This window comes from Meleagris gallopavo, chromosome 2 (genome assembly GCF_905368555.1).
Source record: "Meleagris gallopavo chromosome 2, MGAL_WU_HG_1.1, whole genome shotgun sequence".
Classification (NCBI taxonomy): domain Eukaryota; kingdom Metazoa; phylum Chordata; class Aves; order Galliformes; family Phasianidae; genus Meleagris; species Meleagris gallopavo.
The window spans coordinates 49,537,862-49,560,664 of NC_139405.1; the positions used below are offsets into that span (position 1 = coordinate 49,537,862).

At 36.2% G+C, this 22,803-nt stretch overlaps 1 protein-coding gene across 8 annotated transcripts in view; it reads left to right on the plus strand.

Moving 5' to 3' along the window:
* Positions 1-22,803, plus strand: part of SCAF8 (SR-related CTD associated factor 8) — a 145,647-nt gene that overhangs the window by 1,778 nt on the left and 121,066 nt on the right. For all 8 annotated transcript variants that reach the window (XR_014881331.1, XR_014881329.1, XR_014881330.1 and 5 more), the window contains exons 2-4: positions 19,643-19,726; positions 21,524-21,568; positions 22,338-22,499. Coding sequence is in view for 5 of the 8 variants with exons in the window: in XM_085217070.1 (XP_085073196.1) it covers positions 19,643-19,726; positions 21,524-21,568; positions 22,338-22,499 (291 nt within the window). In the remaining 3 variants the exon portion in view is untranslated. The remainder of the gene's footprint in view (positions 1-19,642; positions 19,727-21,523; positions 21,569-22,337; positions 22,500-22,803) is intronic.

A 22,803-nucleotide genomic window follows, 5' to 3' on the forward strand; every position in this document is an offset into this window, starting at 1 on the left:
ATTTGTTTTTATGACCTCTTTCTGTTTTGGTTTAACGTCTGTCTCTGTATTTGAATGCTGGTCTACACTGATAGGAAAGTTTTGAAGATGCTGTAACCAAACCCCTCACCCTGGAAGTAAGTGATACGCAACTTGCTGTGTTTGTGAAGTCCTGAGTACAGTTGTTAGATACTCTAAAACATCCGTATCCACTGCAGTACTTGATTTTAACTTAATTTTCTATAGTTATTTCTGGTCTAGCTGACCTATACCTACTCAGCATTTTAGAAATGTGAAATGACTGATATTTGAAATAACTGAAGTGTGTATGTCCATAGCTTATGGTCTACGCTATCCCTGAATACTTTTGAGTAAGTTACAAAATATTTGTACTTTGCTTCCAAAATTCCTTTTTGTTTATATTATGCTCAAAGATAAAGTTATACTCCAGACATGATGTTGGAGTTTTTTCTTCTAGAGATGTTTGCTTTAAAATAGATGTAAATTAAATTTAGCATCAGATCCAGTAGACTAAATTCATAGAAGAAAAACTTTAACCGTGCTTTCTCTTGTGCAGGTTGCATTCAATTCACAATTTTACAATAATTTATGCAGTTTGTGTAACTTACTAGTGAAATCTCAATGACACTTCAGAAAGAACATTCCAAATACATCTGAACACTTAAATATGCAGACTGGGTACTTCTATTGTTTGTTTGTGCTTTTTTTTTTCTTAGGGAAGGAGTTGTGTTTGGGTTCTGCAGTGAAGCTAAAATGAAAGCTGCTGTCCACCTAGGTAGTATAAATTACTCAAAACGTTTGTGTAAACTGAAGGAAGATCTCATAGCTGTCCTGTGGGAGAGTCACAATGGAAGTGATTAACATAGGTCATTAATTTGATTAGAAATAAATATCTCAAGTTTCCCCATGTACTCTGAGTACTGGATGCAGTGCTTGCTTCTGCAGAAAGTTGTTCTGTGTCGTGTTGATACTTGGCATTGTCAGTGCTGTACCTCACGGTGAATGTAGAATTAGCTGATACATCCCATCTCTGGAGGGTTCAGGGTCAGGTTGGATGGGGCTGTTGGCAGCTTGATCTACTGGGTGGCAACCCTGCGCATGGTATTACGTGTTTTCATGTAGTGGTTGATATTTTACCTTTGATTAAAAATGCTTAGCAATTAAACAGAAAGATAAAATATTTCACAGCTGACTTTGTATGCTGTTAGTTGTCAGTGTTTCACTGCATGGTTTATCATTTGCTATAGTTGACATCCATGAAGCTTAGCTATTGCAGAATCATTTTCCTCCAGGTCTCACTTCAGACCCTGAGCTTTTTCTCAAAAGCACAACGTCAAAGTCAAGAACAAGTCTTGACAGAAGAAAATTATTTAAACGTTTAAAATTCTTTACACATTCCATACAATGTATTTTGTTAGAAGGAATTTGAATGGACTAGAGGCAAGCACACATACTGTCAAGTTCCAGCAGTGGGATGATAGTGGTTTAGTTGCAAACCTAAGTAACTAAAACAGTATTTGTTGTATACCTATCTAAAAGTTAAAATCAGCTTAGATGCTTATTTCTTTTAAAACTGCAATAATAATTCACTGATCTAGTTCAGTTAAATGCAGCATTCTGTTTATTTGATGTTTCTCACGTGTCTTAAAACCTGGCTGTTGGTGATGCTACCCTTGCTGTCTTTTTGTTTTCTGTTTACTTAGAAAAAAAACATCTGATGCTCACCTTGGACAGTTATTTTTCTGCTCTTAAGGCAGCACAATATATTACTGATATCAAAGAGGCAATTGTAAAAAAAAAAGGTCAACCATATATTAAAAAAAAAAAAAAAAAAAGACAAAGCTTCTTGAAGCTCATACCAGGAACAAGAAATCTCTGTGCATTTGGATATTGATCCTTTTGTATGCAAATGAATTGAATGGTGAAATAAGTATCATTGTGGAGACATGGAATGTGCTCTGTCTTAAAGTCTTTGAAGGTGGGGTGCACATAATGCACTGAAAGATTAAGGAAGTGATCATAGAGTATAGACTAAAGAGTGATGTGGATTCCTGTATCTTTTCTGTTGTAAATCCACATGTATTCTAGGAGGAAGAGCCACAAGTAAAATTTGCCCAGAATTACTAGACTGGGCTTCAGGTGCTTTTAACAATGAAAATGGCTATCCATATGTAGGTCATCATAAAGTGGAGTCGCAGTGAGCATTTAGTGTGCAGAATAGTTGTGAGAGCTATGTAAGATGAAAGGAAATGGTTCATAAAATCTTCATTGTTACGTTTGAGTTAACTAACCTCTTCTTCTGAAATCTGTCAGTGGTAGGGGTGTAACTGTCACTGATCGTTCACTGGTGGTGCAGTTGCCTGTGTGCTCCTCTTAACTGAATTGTCCATTGCTCACCTTTGCCATGATGTTTCTTCAGACAGCAGGTTTGCAGTGGTGGCGGGGAACAGTTTGGTTAGCTGTGATTTCAGAAATATCCTCTTGGAAATAACTCACACGTTAATTACACACATTGCAGTATAGACGCACAAAAGTTCAGCGTAAATCAGTTACTCTGTTTTAGAGGACTGTATTCTTATAAAAGAATGACAGTTGATGTTTAAAAAAAAAAGCTAAATGGTATGCCTCATAAAGATGCTAAACAGAAATTGATGCTGAATAGTTGAGTAGAATGGTGAAAAGGATGCTCTTTGAAATGAGGAGCCAGGGCTTTGATTAGTGCAAGTAATGATAATAGCGGTTGTGTATGAGGAACAGGAGAAGGACATGTAAGCTACTCCAGGACAAAACAGATTTCTGAAATCCTGCCTTTGCTGAAGCACCTGTAATATCTACAGAGTTTTATTTTCTTTCTCTCGCTGCTGAGAAAATGAGAAATCCTCTGCCTTTTTCCTTTTCTTTCTTACTATTACTTTAGCAGTAGTAGAAAACAGTGATAGGAAAGTGCAACTTGCTTTCACATCCTCTGCTGTTTTAAAGGATTCTGCAACTGATACCTTCAATGCTTTTTTACTTTCTGTTTTATCTTCTACTTCATTTATCATCTGTTCTTTGTAAGCTTTGTTGTAGCAGATTGGGATTCTTTTATCTCTTATTCTTAATTTTTAGGATTAAAAGTTAACCATTTGTATTTGCGTGTGCATGTAGATATGTATCCAGAAAGCTGTCTCAGTTTTTCATTCTTAACCTCTGGCTTGGAAGTGAAAATGGTCTTTGGTTTTATTTTGCATTATAATCCTATAGTGCTGCTTAGAGAAGAAAAAACAAACGGCAGAGAAAATGCATGAATTTCATTAGAATGCAGGAAAATGTGGAAGAATTTGTTAATTTCACTTTTGCTGTCAGGGCCATGAAGAGCAGTATCAGTGAAATGTAAATATTTCACCCTGTTGCTTGCCAGCAAGAGTCAAACTATTTGCTTTTTGTTAAGAGGGCAGAGGAGCAGAAATCATTTTTCTTACCAGAATATACTAAGTATGAAGTTTATGAAATCACCCGATTAAATGGCTGTGTGTGCTGGGTAAATATTTACAGTTTCAGTATCACATTTTCAAAAACTTGTCTGACCTTAGCCTTTCTCCAGTCACAGAATCTTGAGTAAATGATCATGCGAGGTTCCCAAATATTAGCTGTCTTTTCTGCATACTTTTCTCAATAACCTCGCTTCTTTTGTGAATTAGTGTAGGGCAGACATAACATGTTTTTCTGCTTTCCATTTTACAGACTTTACATTTCTTCTTAAATTGTGTTCTAGATTAGAACCTTGTATTGTTGAGATGGAGTGTGAGTTTTAATGTAGGTCTCTGGATTCCGCCAGTACTCCTGGGTTATAGCTGGGTTGTTACAATTATTGCTCCTGTTTGCTACTCATTGTAGCAAACACTGAACCATTTTGCAGCTTAATACAAATGCACTTCTGAACTCTTACAAGTTCAGTTTCTTTGATTTTCACATGCTCACTAAAACCATGCCTAAGGCTACAATCTTCTGCAAAGTACTTGAAATTATCCTAAGTCTTATTTGAGTTTGCCATCAGCAGTCTGTTTTCCTCTGGCAGTTGTAGAGTCTAGTAAGCCAAAGGACTTTCTTATGGAAAAAGAAACATTCAGAACAAGAGTATTTGATAAAGCATGTCTTCAAACATGTGCTAGACATTTGGGTATTTTCCTGAAGATTCTTTCACTTGGAAGGTGGCTGACTTTTTTTTTCTTTTTTCTGACTGTAAAATTGGTTCATCTTTCTACCTCTGGACTACCAGTGAGAAATTTATCTCCTGATTGGCTGATTCAGCCTTGCTGAGAGCCTGCACTCCTAGCAAACACTGCTGTAACTCCATGGTGACAGTGGGTTACAATTGTTCATGTATGTATTCAGAGTTAAATCTTGGCTTTGAATTCTATACAAGATTAGTCCTTGTTCTCATATCATAGCTTTTCATGAATTGCATGTACATTTCTTCTGTTTCTTCACTTCTTTGAAGTTATTTTTCTGCAGTATTGCTCTGGGAGTACTGACAGCCAAGTAGATAATTTTATTAACCTTCTTCAGCAGGAGCTTCTGCATTGTATGGAATGCGTTCTGCAAGAGAGCAAGTGGTCTTCAGCTACTGCTGAACTAGTTCTCATTTTCACCTGTTCTTGGTCAGCTGTACCAACCAATACCAAACTTTTTTTTAAAAACAGATTTTAAACAGGATTTGTTTAAGTTTGGACAAAGTAAGAGGAAAAGAGTGTATTGCTACCGTGACCCTCTGTCACATTTATTCCACCAAAAATGAATCCGCTCTTTACAATGTCAAGCTTTTGTCAAGTGAATTACCATTTGTATAGTATATATAGTACAGATACTATACAAATGGTAATTATAGCCAAGTATATCCATGGCTACCATGGATATACAGTATTTTGCCATTGTCTTTCCTCTTGAGAGCTTGACTACAGAGTATATCTAATTGTGCTGGGTACAGGTTTAGATGGTATGAGCTGTTTTTGTTGTTTTGTTTTAAGTATCAATTGAATAATGCTGCATTTCTGTTTTTTTTTTCTAGTTTTGTGATTATGTGAGCAAGTGGAGATTTTTCTGATGCTTTGACATTCAGAAATATAATACATGTGTTTTAAGTTAATAAATTGCATTTGCATATGCAGGGTAAGACCTGGCACCAGAAGGAAAGCAACCTTCTACATGGCAAAAGCGGTAACAATTTTCAACTTGTTTGGGAGCTTGGGAGCTTGACAGACAGCTCTGTGGTTCCCATTTACAATCCTAGTAGAAGATGTGTAAAAGAGGAAGAGCAGAGCTTGGATCCAGGAGGCACCACCTGCAAGGTGCAGAGATTTGGACAGGTGGTGACTGAGTAGTAGGAGAGCATAGCATAGCAACAGCTGAGAGATTGAAGGCACTTGTTTTGGTAGCCTTGAGTTTGTTTTGAAGTTCTCTCCTAATTGTAACATCAGTTTTGAAGATAGGAGTGAGTATTCTTTGAACAGATTACAGCTGTACAAGGTGTTTTATAAAATGCAGTGAACAGCTGTCTTATGCTGTTGAATTGGAATTTATAATATTTTTGTATTTTGGGGGAAAATATTTCAGAAGGTCCATCTTCTTGTGCTGTTTCAATGTTTCTGTGTACTTGTTGATTTGAAATTGAATGCTGAGAGGTTCCATCTTTCTAGGAATGTCTTTTTTTAATTTTTCATTTTTTTTTTAATGTATTAGATACTCATTAAAACTGATGTGTAATTAACTGGATGAATCCTTTGCATTCCATACCTATATTCTATAGCTTCTTTACACAAGTACAGAGTAGTAGAAATTGAATGCTGCTCGTTCTAAAACAGATTCTTAAAAAATCTTGGCCTTAAAAGATGGCTTTATGGAGCTCTCTTGATAGATCATTTATAAGCTAATAGCACAGATAGAAAATACAATTTAGTATTTTGATATTGATGTGACTGAAGTTTAAAAGAGGAATAATCATGTTTACAAAGGTCTTTGCATTTTCCAAAAGCCAAGAGCAATATATTAAGCAGATTGTTGAAGTTTATGGAAATACGTGATCAGAGTGAAGTTCTCAGAACACTGGAAAAAAAAAAAGAACAAAGCTGGTTCACAAGAAAAGGAATGGGTTATTCTGTGAATATGCTCTGTATTTCGGTTACAGATAACACATTGATCTTTGTAGCTTTGTTAACAGATAAGCAGCTGTAGCTTGCTTCTTTATTTTCAGGAATTTGAAGTGAAACACTTAGCAGGAAAGGAGAAACATGCATTTAACGAATATATTGGTTGCAGAAAAATCCATCCTGCTACAAACTGTGATTATTATTTTTTTAATTTAATTAATTAGTTTATTTTTAAATCATGAAGCTTTGTTAGGAATGTAGGGAATTTTTAGTCATACCTATGGAGAAAACGTTTTGAAGTCAGTGCAATAAGACAGCTTTTGTTGCAAGCCTTAAAAGCAGTTGGCAGAGAAAATGTGCCAGTCTTTGATTTTCTGAATGGTTGGGATCTGGCCCTATACTTTGTTTCTCACAGCTGTGGAGATGTGATTGTGTTTAGACTTGTCTGAGGCACATGACTTCACACTGTGCCACATCCTTCCAGATAAACGCATTGCTGCATGAGGAGAGGCACTTCTCCATTGGGATGGGCTCTGGAATTCTGCAGGCTGACGTCATGCCTGGAGACGATAGATTTTTCAGTTGGTGATAAAAAATTGGCTAGAAGATCATGTTTTCATGCTGTGGTAAATGGTATTTATGGGGGGAAAAAAATAGCGTGTTAGGAATTCTGAGAGAATTGCAGAAAGTGAAATACCCCCTTTTACGTTCCCTGTTTTCTTATGCGATGTGCTTTCAAGTGTCTCATAGACCTTTTGATCAGTTGTCTTTCTGTTGTTGGGAGCTTGGGCTTTGGTAAAGAGCTTAGTCTTGCCCAGCCATTTTATGTGAACCATTTAAGTTTTGCTAAGCTTTTTGTTCCCAGGCTGTAAACATCCTAAGTTACTATGAGGAGAATAAGGGGAATTGTATTTTATGACTTGTTAAAGGTTTTAAGGCAATAAAGAGTGTTCTAGAGGCTATTCTCAACTAAACATCTGTTTCTTAGTAGTTGCAAACAATTCGGGACACTAGACTTGAATCCAGGTGGTTTCTTTAAATTCTGGTTTTAGGTTCACAGCTTATTAGTACAAAACAGGTTATACCAACAGGGCTTATAAGCTTTCTTTGAATGCAGGAAAAAAAAAAAAGAGGATAATAAATTGAAAATGGGCTTAGTATGACTTATGACTCTAAAATACAAAAACTAAAGTGCAATTTTATAATTGCACCTAGAATTGTTCAGGGTCAGTAAACTTGAAGTTGTTGACTTCCTTAAAATGAAATGGGTGGGAGAGGGACTAAACAAAGGCAATGTCAGTAATACCTGACTTCTTCACATGCTGAAAAGTATTCAGCTAGAAACTGACTTCTTGGCTTTATGGCTTGTTTAACTCAATTGCTTGTCCAGTCAGTTAGGATGAACTTTCAGATCACTTCTGCAAAAATTAACATACGCGGGGAGTGGTATGTCCTCAGTCTGACACGGAGGGAGTAAACTTTTAGAGTGAACATTCTCAACTGACTTTAAATATTTTGTAAGTCAATGAAGTGCAGTGATAAAAGGAAAATACGGGATATCGAGCATATTGACTGTTACACTATGTATTTGTTAATATCAACCACATATCATGCAGTTCAAGTGTTTAACACAGTTGTGTTAGGATGGTTGCTGTTTTGTTCTGTGTTTTGCTAGTATTGGATTTTGTCAACCCATACCGATTACTGGAAGATTGGAATTTTTCACTGTTCTAATTTCAGACTTAAATATCTTATGCAGAACGAAACATTTGTCATTTTCACCATCTTACGTGCACATTTCTGATCTATAATTTAAAAATTCTGTGCAACACAGGGAGCAACAAGGTGTTAATTGGGTTTAAATAGCAGTTTTCACTGGTAGGTTCCAGTCTGCTCTGAGCAAAAGATTTATTCAGTGAGGGATGGGCTCAGATTTTTTAAGTAACTTCTAGGCAATCGAGAATACATAAAATGCAACAATAAAACTTGTTGTTTCTATTTGTTTTTCAAAGCAATGACTGACAATGCTCTTTTCTTGTTCTTTGCAGTGTGGTGATGTAGATATTTTGGTAAGCAATTCAGTGACTCTTTCTGTATATGCAATTGGATTTTATTAATTTCTAATGCTATTGAAATGTGAAAAAGTAATGTAATTTATTAATATTTATTAGACTTACTGTGAAGTATTTATTTTGTCTTCTGTGCATCAAAATTGTAAGCATTTACTACCGTATTTGATGTCTGGGTAATGTTGTGCCCTGATGCCAGGACCAAATGCTTCAGAGAAAATGAAACTATGTCCATACAGGTGTATGTAATTGATAACCCTGGTACCAGTTGTACTCGTGATCTCAGAGGCTTGTCTGAGTCCTTAAGTATCAGTATCATGATTTAGCAGAGGGTTGTTAGAGTTAGGGTTGTATGGTTAGTTTAGGGTTGAACTTGATGATCTTTATGGTCTTTTCCAACCTGAGCAATTCTGTGTATCAAAATATTTGTTCCTTTAGTTGCTGTAATAGTGATGTAACTTCTGAGTTACAGATTTGAGTATTCCTTTGGATGGCATGAGATCAGAGATATTCTTAGTTTTCAAGTCTTCTAGTGGCAAAATTTGTCTTGTATGAGTAAGTTATTGCCTATCCAGTCTCTTCCGGCCTTTCTAAGACATGACCAGAAGTATGAAAAAGAATATAATACTTATAAAGCTTTGTTTTAATAAAGTTAGCACACTGTTCTGATTTTTAGCCAGGATATCACTGTTGTAGGGAAGCACTTGTCTGGCTGTCTTGCTTGTTGAATAAAGTGGTGAAAGACCTTGGAACAAAATACTGGCCACTGCAGAAGTGTGGTATGCCATTGCCTTCATGGAGATGCAGTGAGTTGCTCTACAGGCTGCTAACCATTCACAGAGGGTGTAGTAGTTCATTTTCATGGAGCCCTATCTTCACTGGAGAAACTTTAGGCTGTAATTATGTAGTAGACTGCCTTGTAAAATACAGGCTTTTTACAGTAAAGTTCACTTTTTACAGATACGTAAAATAAAAAATTTTTAGCACTTTTTGAATTACGGTTTTAATGATATTATTTGCATTAGTGAACAATCAGAATTTGAGATACGCTGACGATTTCCCAGGCTTTCAGTAATCCTTCTCTTAAAGACTACTTATCTTAAAGGAATTACAGTAAAACTATTGAGCAAAAATTCATGCTTTAACTACAGCATCAGCCTGATTTTTGCCTTTAATCCATTCCCAATAGATAATTTATGTAGCTCATTACATCTTTGAACAAAATCATGATTTCTACCCCTCCTCCCATTCTGGAAATAAGACTGCGATTTATATAAAATAACTTTGGGGAAAGGGATGATTAATGATGTGGTTAAGCTTAAGCCTTCTGTATGCTGGAATATTGCCTTTTACATAGATTCTTAGCTATCAGTTTTATTGCTTTTTGATATACAAAGTACTAAATTGTTACACCAGATGGGGGAGAAGTACAAAATTGTGAATGTAATTGGCTTTACTTGCCAGCCTCCTTTCCTGGGCATGACACTTAAATCCAGATTTTTTTGTGTAAGACTCAGTGTAACTATTGCTTTTGGAACCTCTTAATTCTGAAGATGCATGAGGAAATAATGCATTTTCTTTTGTCCAATAAATTCATTCAAAATCCTTTTGAGTACAGGCAATCCCGTCTTATTTTCAGATAATATCAGTTGACTGTAATGAGTGGGAGGGTGGTATGACAGAAATGCTTGTTTTAATGATATGATAGTAAAGTTGACTTTTAAGGCTTTATTATTTAACTGGTATCAAACTCTAAAGAAATAACTGTTGAAGGTGGTGAAAAATAAGTAGCAGAATTTGTTTGAAACAATACTCCAATGGATATGATAAGTGAGGAAGAGTTGGTGTGATTTTTATGACCACCAACCAAATAGTACGGCAGAGTAAGAGAGACCTTTCAGGGTCTCTCTTTCAGCGGACTGGGGAATAGTTGGTCATATCACGTACTGGCATTTCTAGAAAGTAGTTGACAAGATCCTCCATGCCCAAAATTTTGAAAAGAAGTTGAATTGTGTGGAGAAAGAGAGTTCTTTCTACATCATTAGATCGTGTAGATAACTGCTACAAGAGGAAAGGTGGCAGAAAAACCATATGTAGAAATAAATGATTATTTTTTTTTCATGAGGGAATCTTTTTTTGGAGTTATAAATGCTGTGCAAAAGGAATAAAGTTATGAGGCTGTATTAACTTATTTGGGATAGTGATAATGAAGGGCTTGACTTGAAGAATTGCAAAATTACAGTGCCATACTGATTTTTAGATGACGGACTGCAATTTCATCAAGTTAAATGTAGAGTAATGCAAGCTGGGGAGATGGTATGAAAAAGGCAACCCTTCCTTCACTTACTCAGGGATAGACCCTGAAATTTGGCAATTAGTAAGATCTTGCAATCAAGGTGAAAATGCCTCTTACGCTCAGAAATATTCCAGAAGTTTTTAGGAAAGAATAGAGACTCATTGTAATGCCATTATATCTTAATTTTGTATCACGTGTAGTCTAATTTCCACCTCACGAGACCATCCTGGCAGTACTGCATGTACAGGGCAGAAGGGACAGTCAAAGGAACAGAACAGGTCTGCATGAGAAATTAGTAAATATTTATACTCTTTTCAGGCTAGAACAGAGGTCACTGAAGGGTCATGAGATGGGAGTCTATAGTACTGATGACACAGAAGAGGCAGATTGCTATTTTTTCCAGTGCAGAACTTGCACAAATCCAATGTAATTAATGAACTTGAGCTCAAAACAAGAAAAAATGTTTACTTGCACAAGTTTTGATTAAACTGCCTGTCTTTGCTATAAGGTATGGGGCATGATAACTATTTTCATGGATTAAAAAATTAATAAATGTATTGCTGTACATGGAGGAAGTTTGGAGATTGTATGAAAACGTTCTGGTAGTGGTGGCTCAGGAATCGCTGAGCTGTGGGTTGATGGTGGCTAAAATATTAGAAAAAAGTATCAGAGACAGTATCAGTGAAATGGCAACTGTGTATCTACATGCTGTAAGCATCAGCTGTTGGTTGCACTTACCTTGTCTACGCTAGCGGTACATCAGTAAGTAACTTTTGCTGCTGTTCCCTCTCGAGGAAAAGGGTAGAAGGTTAAAAAAATCAAAATCCACAAAAACATAACAAAAGAGAATGTGAAAGGAAAAAAAGAGAGGGGAGTAGACTGTTAAGAATTAAAAATTGAACTAAAAAGAAAGAATTGTATAGGGACAGAGAGAGCAAAGCAGTCCCAAAAACAGCCACCACTTGGAGATATCCAAGAAGGTCTGGGTGCTCTTTGGTGGTGAAGCTCAGACCAGAGGCATAATTAGACAAGGAGCTTGAAATGATTTCCAGATCTCTGTTGACACACTTCCTGCTCTTCTTGGCAGTTGAAATGGCCAAGTTGGCTGGATTGGGTGGGGGTTGAAAGGAACATCTGAAGGCTTGGTGAAGCTCTGGATGTGGAGGGTAAACAAAAAGGGCAATTTCATGAGATTCTGGAGAAAGTGGAAAAGGAGCCTGGTATGGTGGGTAAAAGGGTCTTCTTATTATGGAATGCACATAAGTCAAGATCTTGTGGGAACATCTATATGGCATTTTTCAGTTTATATTTCTGTTAAGTAATGAAGTTGATTAACAGTACACTCCACCACATTGATGTTTTTCACCCTCCAGGGGCATTTAAGTTGTACTGCTTAATGTTTTGATGTGACACAAGGCCATTAGGGTGGAATAGTGAAGCACAGTTGGATAAGTGATGGTTTTTGAGGCATGATTAAGAGATGAATTGGTGAGCTGTTACGCAGCCTGCTGAAGAGATTTAGGGAAGAACTGTTGATAGCATTGGAGACGCAATGCAGGTTTGGCCCATTGTCTGTCTCTTACATTTCTGTACAGTTGAGTTAGGATAAGAGCTTATAAAATTGGGAAATCTGTTTTTCAAATTGAGACAGTAACAAAACAGGTTGAGAAGACAGTCTTATCATATATAAAGTGAGAACAAGAATACATCTTAAAACTGCCAGTTACTGTGATCAGCTTGGAGAATTTGTGTTGCCTGTCTGATAAGCTGCTATGTGCTTACATGGCCGTTTGGCTGGCATCTGATTCTTGCCTTGTAAGATCATTACCCTGGGAATAGCTTTCATTGAGACAGATTAGGATTTGGTGATAAGTATATCTTTGCAGATTCATTTTGTCCCTTAAGTGCCATTCAGATTCAGGCCATCCTTTTAAGGTCTTCCCTGTAATTTTTGTTCGATATTTAATCAAACGTGAGTACTTCTTTCATGTGTTTATGGATTGTCTCCCACCTTGTTATCAGAGTGGTGATGTCAGGACATGGCTAGATGGAATTATCATACAGCCAAGCTGTAAAGCAGCTTCCCCTCACCCAAATACATTGCAGATTGCCCTGACATTTCTTTTAGAAATAAATGGGGTGGGAAGACTAATTTCAGTTGTGTTTTGTAGTTTCCAGTTCTGTTTGGAGTTGAGCAATGTTCATTCATCCAGAATGCTTGAGACAGGCAATTAAGTGTTTTGTCCACAGCTTTCTAAAAGAAAGTAATGGTACATTACATTTCCATTGGTGTTGCAAACAAACGTATTAAGTGCACTACTTTGAAAAATCACTGGCACTTTTTTTCAGAAACTTGAAAATATTCTTTTTATTTTTCTTTCAGAGGAAGATAATTCCCAAAAAGTCATATGAGATGTTCTTTATTTGATGTTTTTTATAACTTAATTCCTTAACGTTAGTTGCTTGCGTTTGTTTTTGAAAAACTGAGCCAACAGTTTGGAAGTGATTTCTCTTTTACCAGCAGATTCTTCATGACTTGTCTGTGATTATGTTGGGCTTAACTTTTCTGTTTATTCAGGTCAGTTGGACTTAATGAAGCAAAGAAGAAAATAGTAACAAAAACAGCACTCTTCCTCAGAGATTGTGTTTGTGGTCTGGTGACTTTTCTCGGGAGATCCTTCCCATGTTAGATTGAGTCTTGGGTGAATACAGAGCTCTGTGTAGTAGTACTCTTCTGGGCAGATGGCAGAAGGCTGTTTTCTTCCCTTCAGACATTAAGATAGCTGAGAAATGAATGTTGCTTTTGTTTGGGTTAGCATATTCTTTTTAGTTTCCAGTACAAAATCTGACTACTAAATGATACTAAAATGAATACTAAATACTAAGTGAATACAACAAATTGATTCAACATCATCAGGTGGTTTTAGAATAAGATTTTGAACAGATACGTGTGCATGTCATCAACTGTTAATAGACGTGCCATGTTCTCAGAACAATTTGTATTCTCTTAGTACAAATTATAAAAGAGACTTTGAAGTGTGGTGCCCAACACAGCAGTGCTTTAAGTTATTGTATTTACTGTTTTTTTTTTTTTTAATGCTATATATATATATATATATATGCAAACACTTTTAAGTATGCAGGTCGTTTCAGCTTTGAATTTAAGTAGAGAAGGCAGGTTTTATGAGTGGACAGATATCTGTTGGTAGGCATCGAATGCATAAGTAAGCACTCATCAGTTTGTCTCTTTTTCAGCATTTGGTGTGTGTTGATGCTTATCCAGGAAATAGATAGATGACTAGTGATGAAATTAGCTAGATTTTCTTCAAAATTTGCTGAATCACATAGGAGTTCATTTGCTAAGCATGTTTTTTGAAGTTTGCGTTATGGTTTGTGAGTGCTCCCATGCTTTCTCCTTCCAAGTTTGTATTCTTAATGTGAACAGCATGTTTCAAAAACTCTGAAACTTGTTGGTTTTGTCTGCCACAGGAAGGGTGCAGTGTTTCACTTTCACTACCCATAAGTGAACTTAATTTCTATTGAAGAAAAAAATGCAGCTCCCTGATGTGATAAGGCTTAAACTTCATTTGAAGAAGTTTTTTTAAGTTAAGAGTTGCATTGTGTACTTATATACAGATTGCTGACTGTATTTTATATATATTTTAAAAGACTGAGTGTGTTTCATTGTAGTATCTGGGCAAACATATCAAGATATTCCTGAGTGAATCACATCCCTATGAGGCATACAAAAGCACTCCTTTGAGGCAGAGAATTCTTGGAGGAAATAAAAGCCAGCAATCTCAAACCACTTTCACCAGCTTGGTTTTCACTCAGTCCATTCTGATGTCATTTGGTGCACTCCTGCATCTAGTCTGCCCATCCTTTCCAGTGTGACCTTCCCTACTACTCAGGGTTATATTGGCATCTGCTGTTCCCTTAGAAATCCTGTTTGTGTGCTGAAGAGTTCTAGCCACCCTTGTTCTTCACCTAAAAGCATCTCCATATGTTTTATTAGCCCTAATGACTTCCTGTGAAACTTGGAGATTGGGGGGAGGAAACTCCTGAAATATTAAGGACAAGAGTGCCCTATAGGTAGTACAGTAACCTAAATAATGGTGTGGTTCTGAAAGTGTTTACTGCTTTTACTGCTGAAATTTTTCTGGTTGACTGTTGAACTGTTGCTTTCAAAGAAATGTCTCTTGCACCAGCACGTCTCATTCCTGCATGACAATAGTCAGCTTCAAAGTCCACAACTTCATGTGTGCTTCCTTTTAGTTTGCCTACCACTTTATTTTGTGTATCACTAATATTCCTTGGCAGCTTTTGATGGTCAGACTTCATCTTTCCTATCCAGAACAATCAGAACTACAGAACAGCGCAGTCACCAGCACAGATTCTTGGGACTTCCACTGATTATCCAAATTATTCCTTTAAGGAATAGCTGGTCAGATTATTTGCCATGGCAGTGCCTGTTTAGGAGACCTCAGTTTCTTTGTACCCTTTTATGAGTAGCATGTAATAAATGCCTCCTGGTATTCCAGGTGGGCTGTAGCTGTGATTTCTTGGAGCACTTGTGGAGCCTTTCAAAGAACAACAGTCTGGAATGTGGTTTTTCTTTTCAACAGCTGCATGGAATTATACGTGCCCAATAATTTTTTTCTTTGGAGAAATTTATATATTTCTGCTGGTACAAATGTTGAACCTAGCTGATATATTGTTTCCTGAGTATCCCCTTGAGCCCTTTTCAGAAATTCCTGTTCTTTATCTTTGGTCTGTGAGTGCTACAAGATTGAGGCTGTTTGAAGTGAGAATTTGGGAATGGCAGTTAGCAGCAAGTTTTTGATTCTTGAGTTCTTCAGAATTTGATTCTCACAGTCCATTATTTTTCACTTTGCAAACTTGTTCTTTGCCTAGAACGGGATTGTGGTATGGGAGATCTCCAGAGTTTTTCCTCAGTGCATAGGTCTAAAAACAGATGAGAAGAGGCAGGTTCTTCTTCTGCTGGGTTTTCTCTCCTATGTGTCTTCCTGTTTGCACTGATTATCTTTTGGCCCCAGAGGAATCCAGTAACATGTCTTTTATTCCTTCTATCATTTGAAAAAGGCTTATTGTTGTGCCCTTTCCTTACTTAACTAGTTTTTCAAACTTAATTGTTTTATCTTCTGTATTTACGTTACCAGCTGGAGGGTATGGCCGCTTTTTTTTTTTTGTTTTGCATCCCACTTCAGATAATCACAATTGTATCATTTTGTTTCAGATAATTTCCCTGACTTTACTATTTAGCTTTACTGTTGTTTTTTTTTCTCCTAGTTTGCTTGCTTCTGCCAGTGCCTTTTAAACAATGATCAGGAAATAATTATAGCAAACTATTTTGACTAAATATTTGTACAAAAGGGCATACAAGAAGAAATGAGCCAGAATTGAAACACAAGTTTTAAAAATAAAAATATTTTTGTTTTCATGTTTTACAATCCTGAATAGATGCAATTATTTTACTTTAACAAGATTTGAAATATATTTGATTTCTTTGCATGCCTACCATCTTAAAAAATAATCCTGTTTGCTAGATGAAATAATAATACTAATTTCATTGCTTGAGTGTTATCCAAGTCTTGCGTCTTTAAGGAGCCTAACACTAGAGCTAGCGGAGGGGGATTCCTGGTTGACTGTTAATAGACATGATGTGCACATTTCCTGAGGATGGAGCTAAGAGCGTGGGTGCTGTTGGTAGGTGTTCAGGAAGGTATTTGTGCACATTCAACTTTCTGTATTGAGAAGTGTGTGGTTTTGGCCGCTACTCAGTGAACGTCTGTATGGGAACTGCTGATCACGGCCTGAACCTTTGATTGACCACCTTTATTATCTTCTAAGTAGGATTATCACGATGAAGAGATAATAAATGAAAAATGCTCACCAAATGCTGTAGGCTTGTAATAAACTCCACAAGGAGCAATCTCCAGGAAGAGATCTTTCTTCAGTGGCAGTCAGCTCTTAAATGGGGTCTGGGAGAGGTGGAGCCAGGCTTCACCCCTTCCAGTAGCACAGGAGAATTGCCTTCACCTGTGCTCCCAGGGCTGACTCATTGCTCGCCTCAGGTGGTCAATCAGAGGTTCAGGCCGTGATTCAGCAGTTCCCATACAATATCTATGTTTCGTGTGGGTAAATTCTTTACAATGCAATAAAAAACCAAATAAAAAGTACATTTTAATGAATGTTACATTTCTTAATTTTATAAGTGATTTATTTTTGTCAAAAATGTTGCATTAAGTGTTGCAAAATTGCAAATAGTATCTCACACAGGGCCCTCATCGTCCCTTGCAGCGTTCCAGATGCTGCTCCTTCACAGTTCTTTTGCTGTGCACTGATGGGCCTAAATCACTGTCTTGCCAAGTGAATGTTATCTTCAAAGTAAAATGTTTATTGAAAATTAAAGCTTCCTAAATCCTTATAAGGATAAATAATTAGAAGAATTATTTTGTCTTGGCTTCTTCCAAGTACTGAATTTAGGATCTGTATTTTCCTTTCAGCATCTGTGAAAGCCTGCAACAGGTATATCCGTTGTCCAAAAAGTCTCTCTGTAGAGAATTATGTTCTTAATTCTGCTGTTTCTTTTGGTTCATTCTTTTCATGACAGATAATTTGAAATAGAAAACATAAAGCTAAATATGGCTTTCTGCTACCTGGAGTAGAATAATGGGATGCTATAATAGCATCCCATATTCTCCTGTTGTTTCTGGGCATATCCTAGATGTATGCTACTGAGACACCTGACTGCACAGCCGCTGCTTCAGATTCAATTGTTGCAGTTCCATGCTTCTCAGCACAGTGTTGTAGCTTTCTTGTTGCTTTGAACTGCTCCATCCACTTTTTTATGGTGATTTCAAAGCTGATGGAATGATCAGGTGTGCTCCCAGCACATCTGTGTGAGTCAGCGGTTCTGCCTCCTTATAGCTGTTTCCATCTGTGGTCAAGAAGTTCCTATATTTTCCTACCTTTTCATGGTCAGTTTTTGGATTGGCAAGGTGGCTTCCTGAATTTCAGCCTGATTTCAATCTTGCATATGTGTAGATTACTCTTGTTGTTAGCGTTTTTTGAGCTATGAGTTTGCTGACTGGGAATATGCAAAGTGAAGCATACTGCATGAAAGTAAGCAAAATGTTTCTGACATTCCCCAGAAATACTTTAGCTGTAGTGGCATTTATCAAGCCAGGCTGTTACACAGGATGAAAATGACCTGCACTATCACCAGTGTGTAACCGAAGCATAAATGAAAGTTGAGCACTGAAGCATGAGTGTAAAACAGAGAAGAAACCAATTGTGGAGATTTTGGTTCCCTTCCCATTGGTTAAGAGCATTCATGTATTTGAATTTTGAAAGGCTATTGCTTTTTTTGTTGTTGTTTTGGTTTGTTGTTTTTTTTTTTCTTTTTGTAAGAAGCACAGAAGTAATTGAGAACATAACAAGAGGTAGTCATGTTTGTTTTAGAAGTGGATGTCTAAATGTGAACTGATTTTAATTTCACAGTTTTAATTAAAATTCCTACAGGCTGAAAAGACTGATATTTAGGCATGGGCAAAGCAATTTTTTTTCCAGTTCACCTTTTGACGAGTATGCAAGTTTTAGTTAAGACTATTTTTTAATAGATAAGAATAGAAGTTCTCTTGGGAACTTGTTAATTTCAAAGCAGTGAATTACTATAAGCAGTTCAGAGAGCGTGACTTAAATTTACAATTGTCTAATCCTTTCCACTGCGTGATCCTGTTTGCTCTTGCATGTTACTTTGCTAAATGTAAACCATTCTGAATTAGGTTTTCTTAGCTAACTGTTTGCCTAAGATTTAATGAATTGTAGGAAGCTGAAGAATTAAATATTTTGCAACACTTGGAGTGCATAGTAGGAGAAGTGAGTGGCCTTTTGACTTTGTTTCAGATGTTAACAATCTTAGGAATTGACTCCAATTTTTCTCATCTTAAAGAATGAAATAAAAATTTTCTGTGGATGGCCATTCTCATTATCAGTTCTACATTTTCAAGTTAACGTGCTTCTAAACGTGAATGTTTCTAACAAAAATACAGTGTAAGCTAAGTCGAGAACATCCTCAAGACTGGTTTGGCGTTTTGTATCTGGTCTTCTTGTGTGTGAAAGCAGCAAATACTGGATAGTATAGCGTCAGTTCACATCTCGGGTCAAGGGAGTAAAGAGCAGTGTTGTTTTCAAAGTAGCATGTTGTGAATAATCAGAGGTTTTCACAGCAAGTAAATAGCCTCAGATGTTGGATTCCTGACTCAATGTGAAGGAAGGAGTTTGCTTCTAATTGCCACCTCTTAGTTAGAGCTATGAAGTTAGTTCCTGTACAGTTCTCAGTATATAGCAAATTTCTGATGAATAAGTGTCATACTGAATTGCTTCTGGCAGTAGATGTACAAGCAAAAAAGAATAAGGCTATTACTGCATCGTTGGGGAAAAAAAAATGTTGCGAAACAGCTTGTGTACTTTGCTTTGGTGCTTAGATATGAAGTTACAAAGCTGTTTTAAAATTGAGAACTCAGATGGAATTTGCTTAAATGTTTTTAATAATTAGTATCTATCTTTGAGTTAAAATGGTGAATAAAGTCTATAATTTTTTCCAGTCTGCTGTGTTAAGTGGCAAAAAGGCTACGTGTTCATTCTCACTGGGCTGAAAGTTTTTGTTTTATGGAAAATAAATAAGATTCAGCAGGCAAGCAATGATGCATGTAATAAGCATTTGGTTAAGTATCTGTACGTTTTCATGAGGGTCATCAAGTGCACTATTATTTTTTTTGCGCTAGAAAGGAAATCATAATGAGAGCTGTCACATTTGCATATTGTATGTTTCCTTTGTAACTTCACCTATGGATGTCTGCTGTATTTAATGCTAATAACACTAGGTGTGCATTGGCCATTGCAAGGAAGAATCTGCTGTCTTTTAAGCTTTTTGATTGTTAGATTGTATTTCATTGGGCCTTTTTATTTTTTTTTTTAAATGAGGATTTCTTTTCTGATCTGATATATATGTAAAATTAGATGAATATCAAAAGTGATATTTCTTTATGAAAAGATGCTGTGTTTTTATACTTTTTTAGAATTGTAGAATGTATTTCTGATCACTTCATTGTTGTTTTTTTCTGCAGTTGTACTCGCTGAACGATTACAAGCCACCCATTTCTAAAGCTAAAATGACACAGATCACCAAGGCAGCAATCAAGGCTATAAAGGTAAGGAACTGACTTACTACTTGTAATTTCCTTTCTATTTCTTACCTCTCACAAAATATCTGAATAGCTTATAGAACAGCAATTGTTTCCCCTTTATCGTGTGCACAGTTGCCAAATTATGATCAAGTGTGATCATAAGGGTTCCCAGGAACCCTAACTAAAGACTAATCTTGCCACAAAGTAGAATTTGTGCCAAGTAGCAGCAAAGTAACAGAAAACAGGGCTGAAAAATAATGGTGGAAAGAGTACACAGTACTAAGCATTAAAACAAACACTTGGTGAAAGCTGGAGAGTTGAATAAAAAGCACAGAATAAAAGCAAAAAAGACATGACGTGGTCTTTATGTCTGTGTGCCTCTGCAGGGAAAGTGGATACATTTTCATTTGGTGACATCTGCATTGGAGTTCTGCGTAACTCAGAGCAAATTGATGATAGAAGAATGGAGTTTATTATGCTTATTAAATAAGAGAAGTCTACATAAATTAGAGTGCATGTGTTGTTGCAGTGTTATGAAAATCTGTACTGAACTTTACCCAAACTAATAGTAAATCATAGAATCATAGAATTGCTCAGGTTGGAAAAGAACTTAAAGATCGTCAAGTCCAACTGCAACCTAACCATACTATCCTAACAACTCTGCTAAATGATACCAGAATCTCGGAAACCTTGAAATGGATAATGTTATATCTCTTTCAAGATTTTCATTATGTATTTTCACCCTTTAATAAACTGGACCTCAAAGACATTAACCTGCTAAAGTTTTAAAAGTTGTAATTTTCCAGTTTTTCCAATATTATCTTGTAGTTATCATTTCGGTACCTGAACTTCCAGCCTTGGGATATTTAATACAATAGTAGTATACCAAGAAATGAATGTAAGTTCAGTGAGTGGGAGTGATGTCTGGTATTTGGTCTGGCATCAAAAGGGCAGGTTTGTGGCCCTGCATGTGGCAGGGGGGTTGGAGATTCATGAGCCTTGAGGTCCCTTCCAACCCTGGCCGTTCTGTGATTCCGTGATGTGTTTTATCACATAGAAATTGACACTTCTGTAGTTCTTAGAACTACGGGCAGTATGCAGAGTGTATTGTATTCTAGAAATGCAATTGTTACTTTTTTGTTACCACTGCTTGCTACAGTCAAGGCAAAAGAGGATATAAAGTAACTGCTGCATTTTCTGACTCCCTTTGAGATGAGTGTTTTGGTGCATCTTAGGGGATATTGGGAAGTATCGATCAAGCTTTATGCTTATCATTTCAGTAACAAGGTTTAATTTTGTAGAGCATTTATTAAGATGATGTGGAGCTATTGCAATTATATGTGAAATTAAAAAAAAACCAACAACCAGTAACAGAAAAAAAACAAAGAACACAAAAGAAACCAACAGGACTGAAGGATAAGTAATCAGTAAATGTTTTAAAGGTTTTTCTATTTGTATATCGTGTATTTAGATTATTAAAGTTAACATTTGGAAAACAAAATAGAAAAGCTATTCTTAGTAATGTTGTGCTATCATCTGCAGTTAAGTGTGTTGAAAAAACAGTATAATTCTCAAGGAGCAGTTACCTTCACTTACTAGATAAGGACATGCTTCTAAAAAAGAATAAGAGCAATTAGCTTTTCCGGATGCTGTTAAATGTTATGAGGAAGGTAGCATATTTAGCTATGGATGTTGTGTTGCTGGTTGATCAACTGAAGTTTCTGATTGTTGTTTTATTGTCAATGCTGCATGACTTGTATATGACAAGTATATGCATCATAGAATTTTCTCCTCTATTGAAATCCTATCTTTGTTTTCTAGTTCTACAAGCATGTTGTGCAGAGTGTTGAGAAATTCATTCAAAAGGTAAGTCAGTAACAGATATTCTACATTATCACAGAGAAGAGCTTTCAGTGCTGTAGAGATTATTCACTACAGTTGAGTCTTAGGTATACAAATGAATTTCTGTTTTTACCCCACAATAGTGTATTTCAATTTCTGTTAGTAATCAGTAGATGATAACTGATGCTGAAAAACAAATACATTGTCCTCATTTTGTATTTATGTAACACTTTGATTTCAATGACTGCAGATACTGTGTTGGAACTACTTCTGTGTGTGTTCATTTAGTATTAATAGAGGCCTATGAACATCTTCCAGCAAAATAATTGAAAGTGATCTAATGAGTGATGGTTGCTTTTGCTTTTCTACCAGGTTTTCAGCACAGTTTTTAAAATTAAAGATGACCACTTAAGTTTAACTTTCGTCTAGTGTGAAACGTGGCATTTTTGTTTGCGCTTTATGCTGCTCTACATCTTTTAAAATAATGTGTCTTTAAAAAAGATTTGTTGTTCATGTGGTGATTTTTACTAGCTAGACTCTAAAGAGGTTTTTGATTTTGTTAGTGGTAGCAAATGAAATTCAAGCTATATGCATATTTGTAGAGTATATATAACTGTGACAGATTGAACATTAAGGGCTAGGTGTTTCTGTTTGAAATAGTTTTGTACTTCAGTAAAATTTATTGAATAGTGAACATTTTGAAAAATTAGATGGAGCTGTTTCTGTTTAGTCTGCCGGTAATGATTTGTGTTATTTTTGATGTATGAATATTATAAATTACTGTTATTTGTAGTGCAAACCAGAATACAAGGTGCCTGGTCTGTATGTCATTGACTCGATTGTGAGGCAGTCCCGGCATCAGTTTGGGCAAGAGAAGGATGTATTTGCTCCAAGATTCAGCAATAACATCATCAGCACTTTTCAGAACTTGTATCGTTGTCCTGGGGATGACAAGGTAAAACATTTAGTATAACTTGTTCTAATCAAAGCAATTTTAGTGTGTTTCCTTTAAAGAATAAAGATGTTGATCTTGTATTTTGCTTACTAGAGTGGACCTTATTGAGGGCTTCTCCTCACACATTTATATGTATTTCTTTAATTTTGGTTTTCTGAGCGCAGGGATGGGGGAAGATGCTTATAATTAGGCTACTTAGTAACTGTAAATTAATTATTTTTTTACTGAAGGTTGTATATTTTGTGTGTGTTATGTACAGCCTGTATATGTCAGCACAGATTCCTGGGTTAGACATCTTTGATGT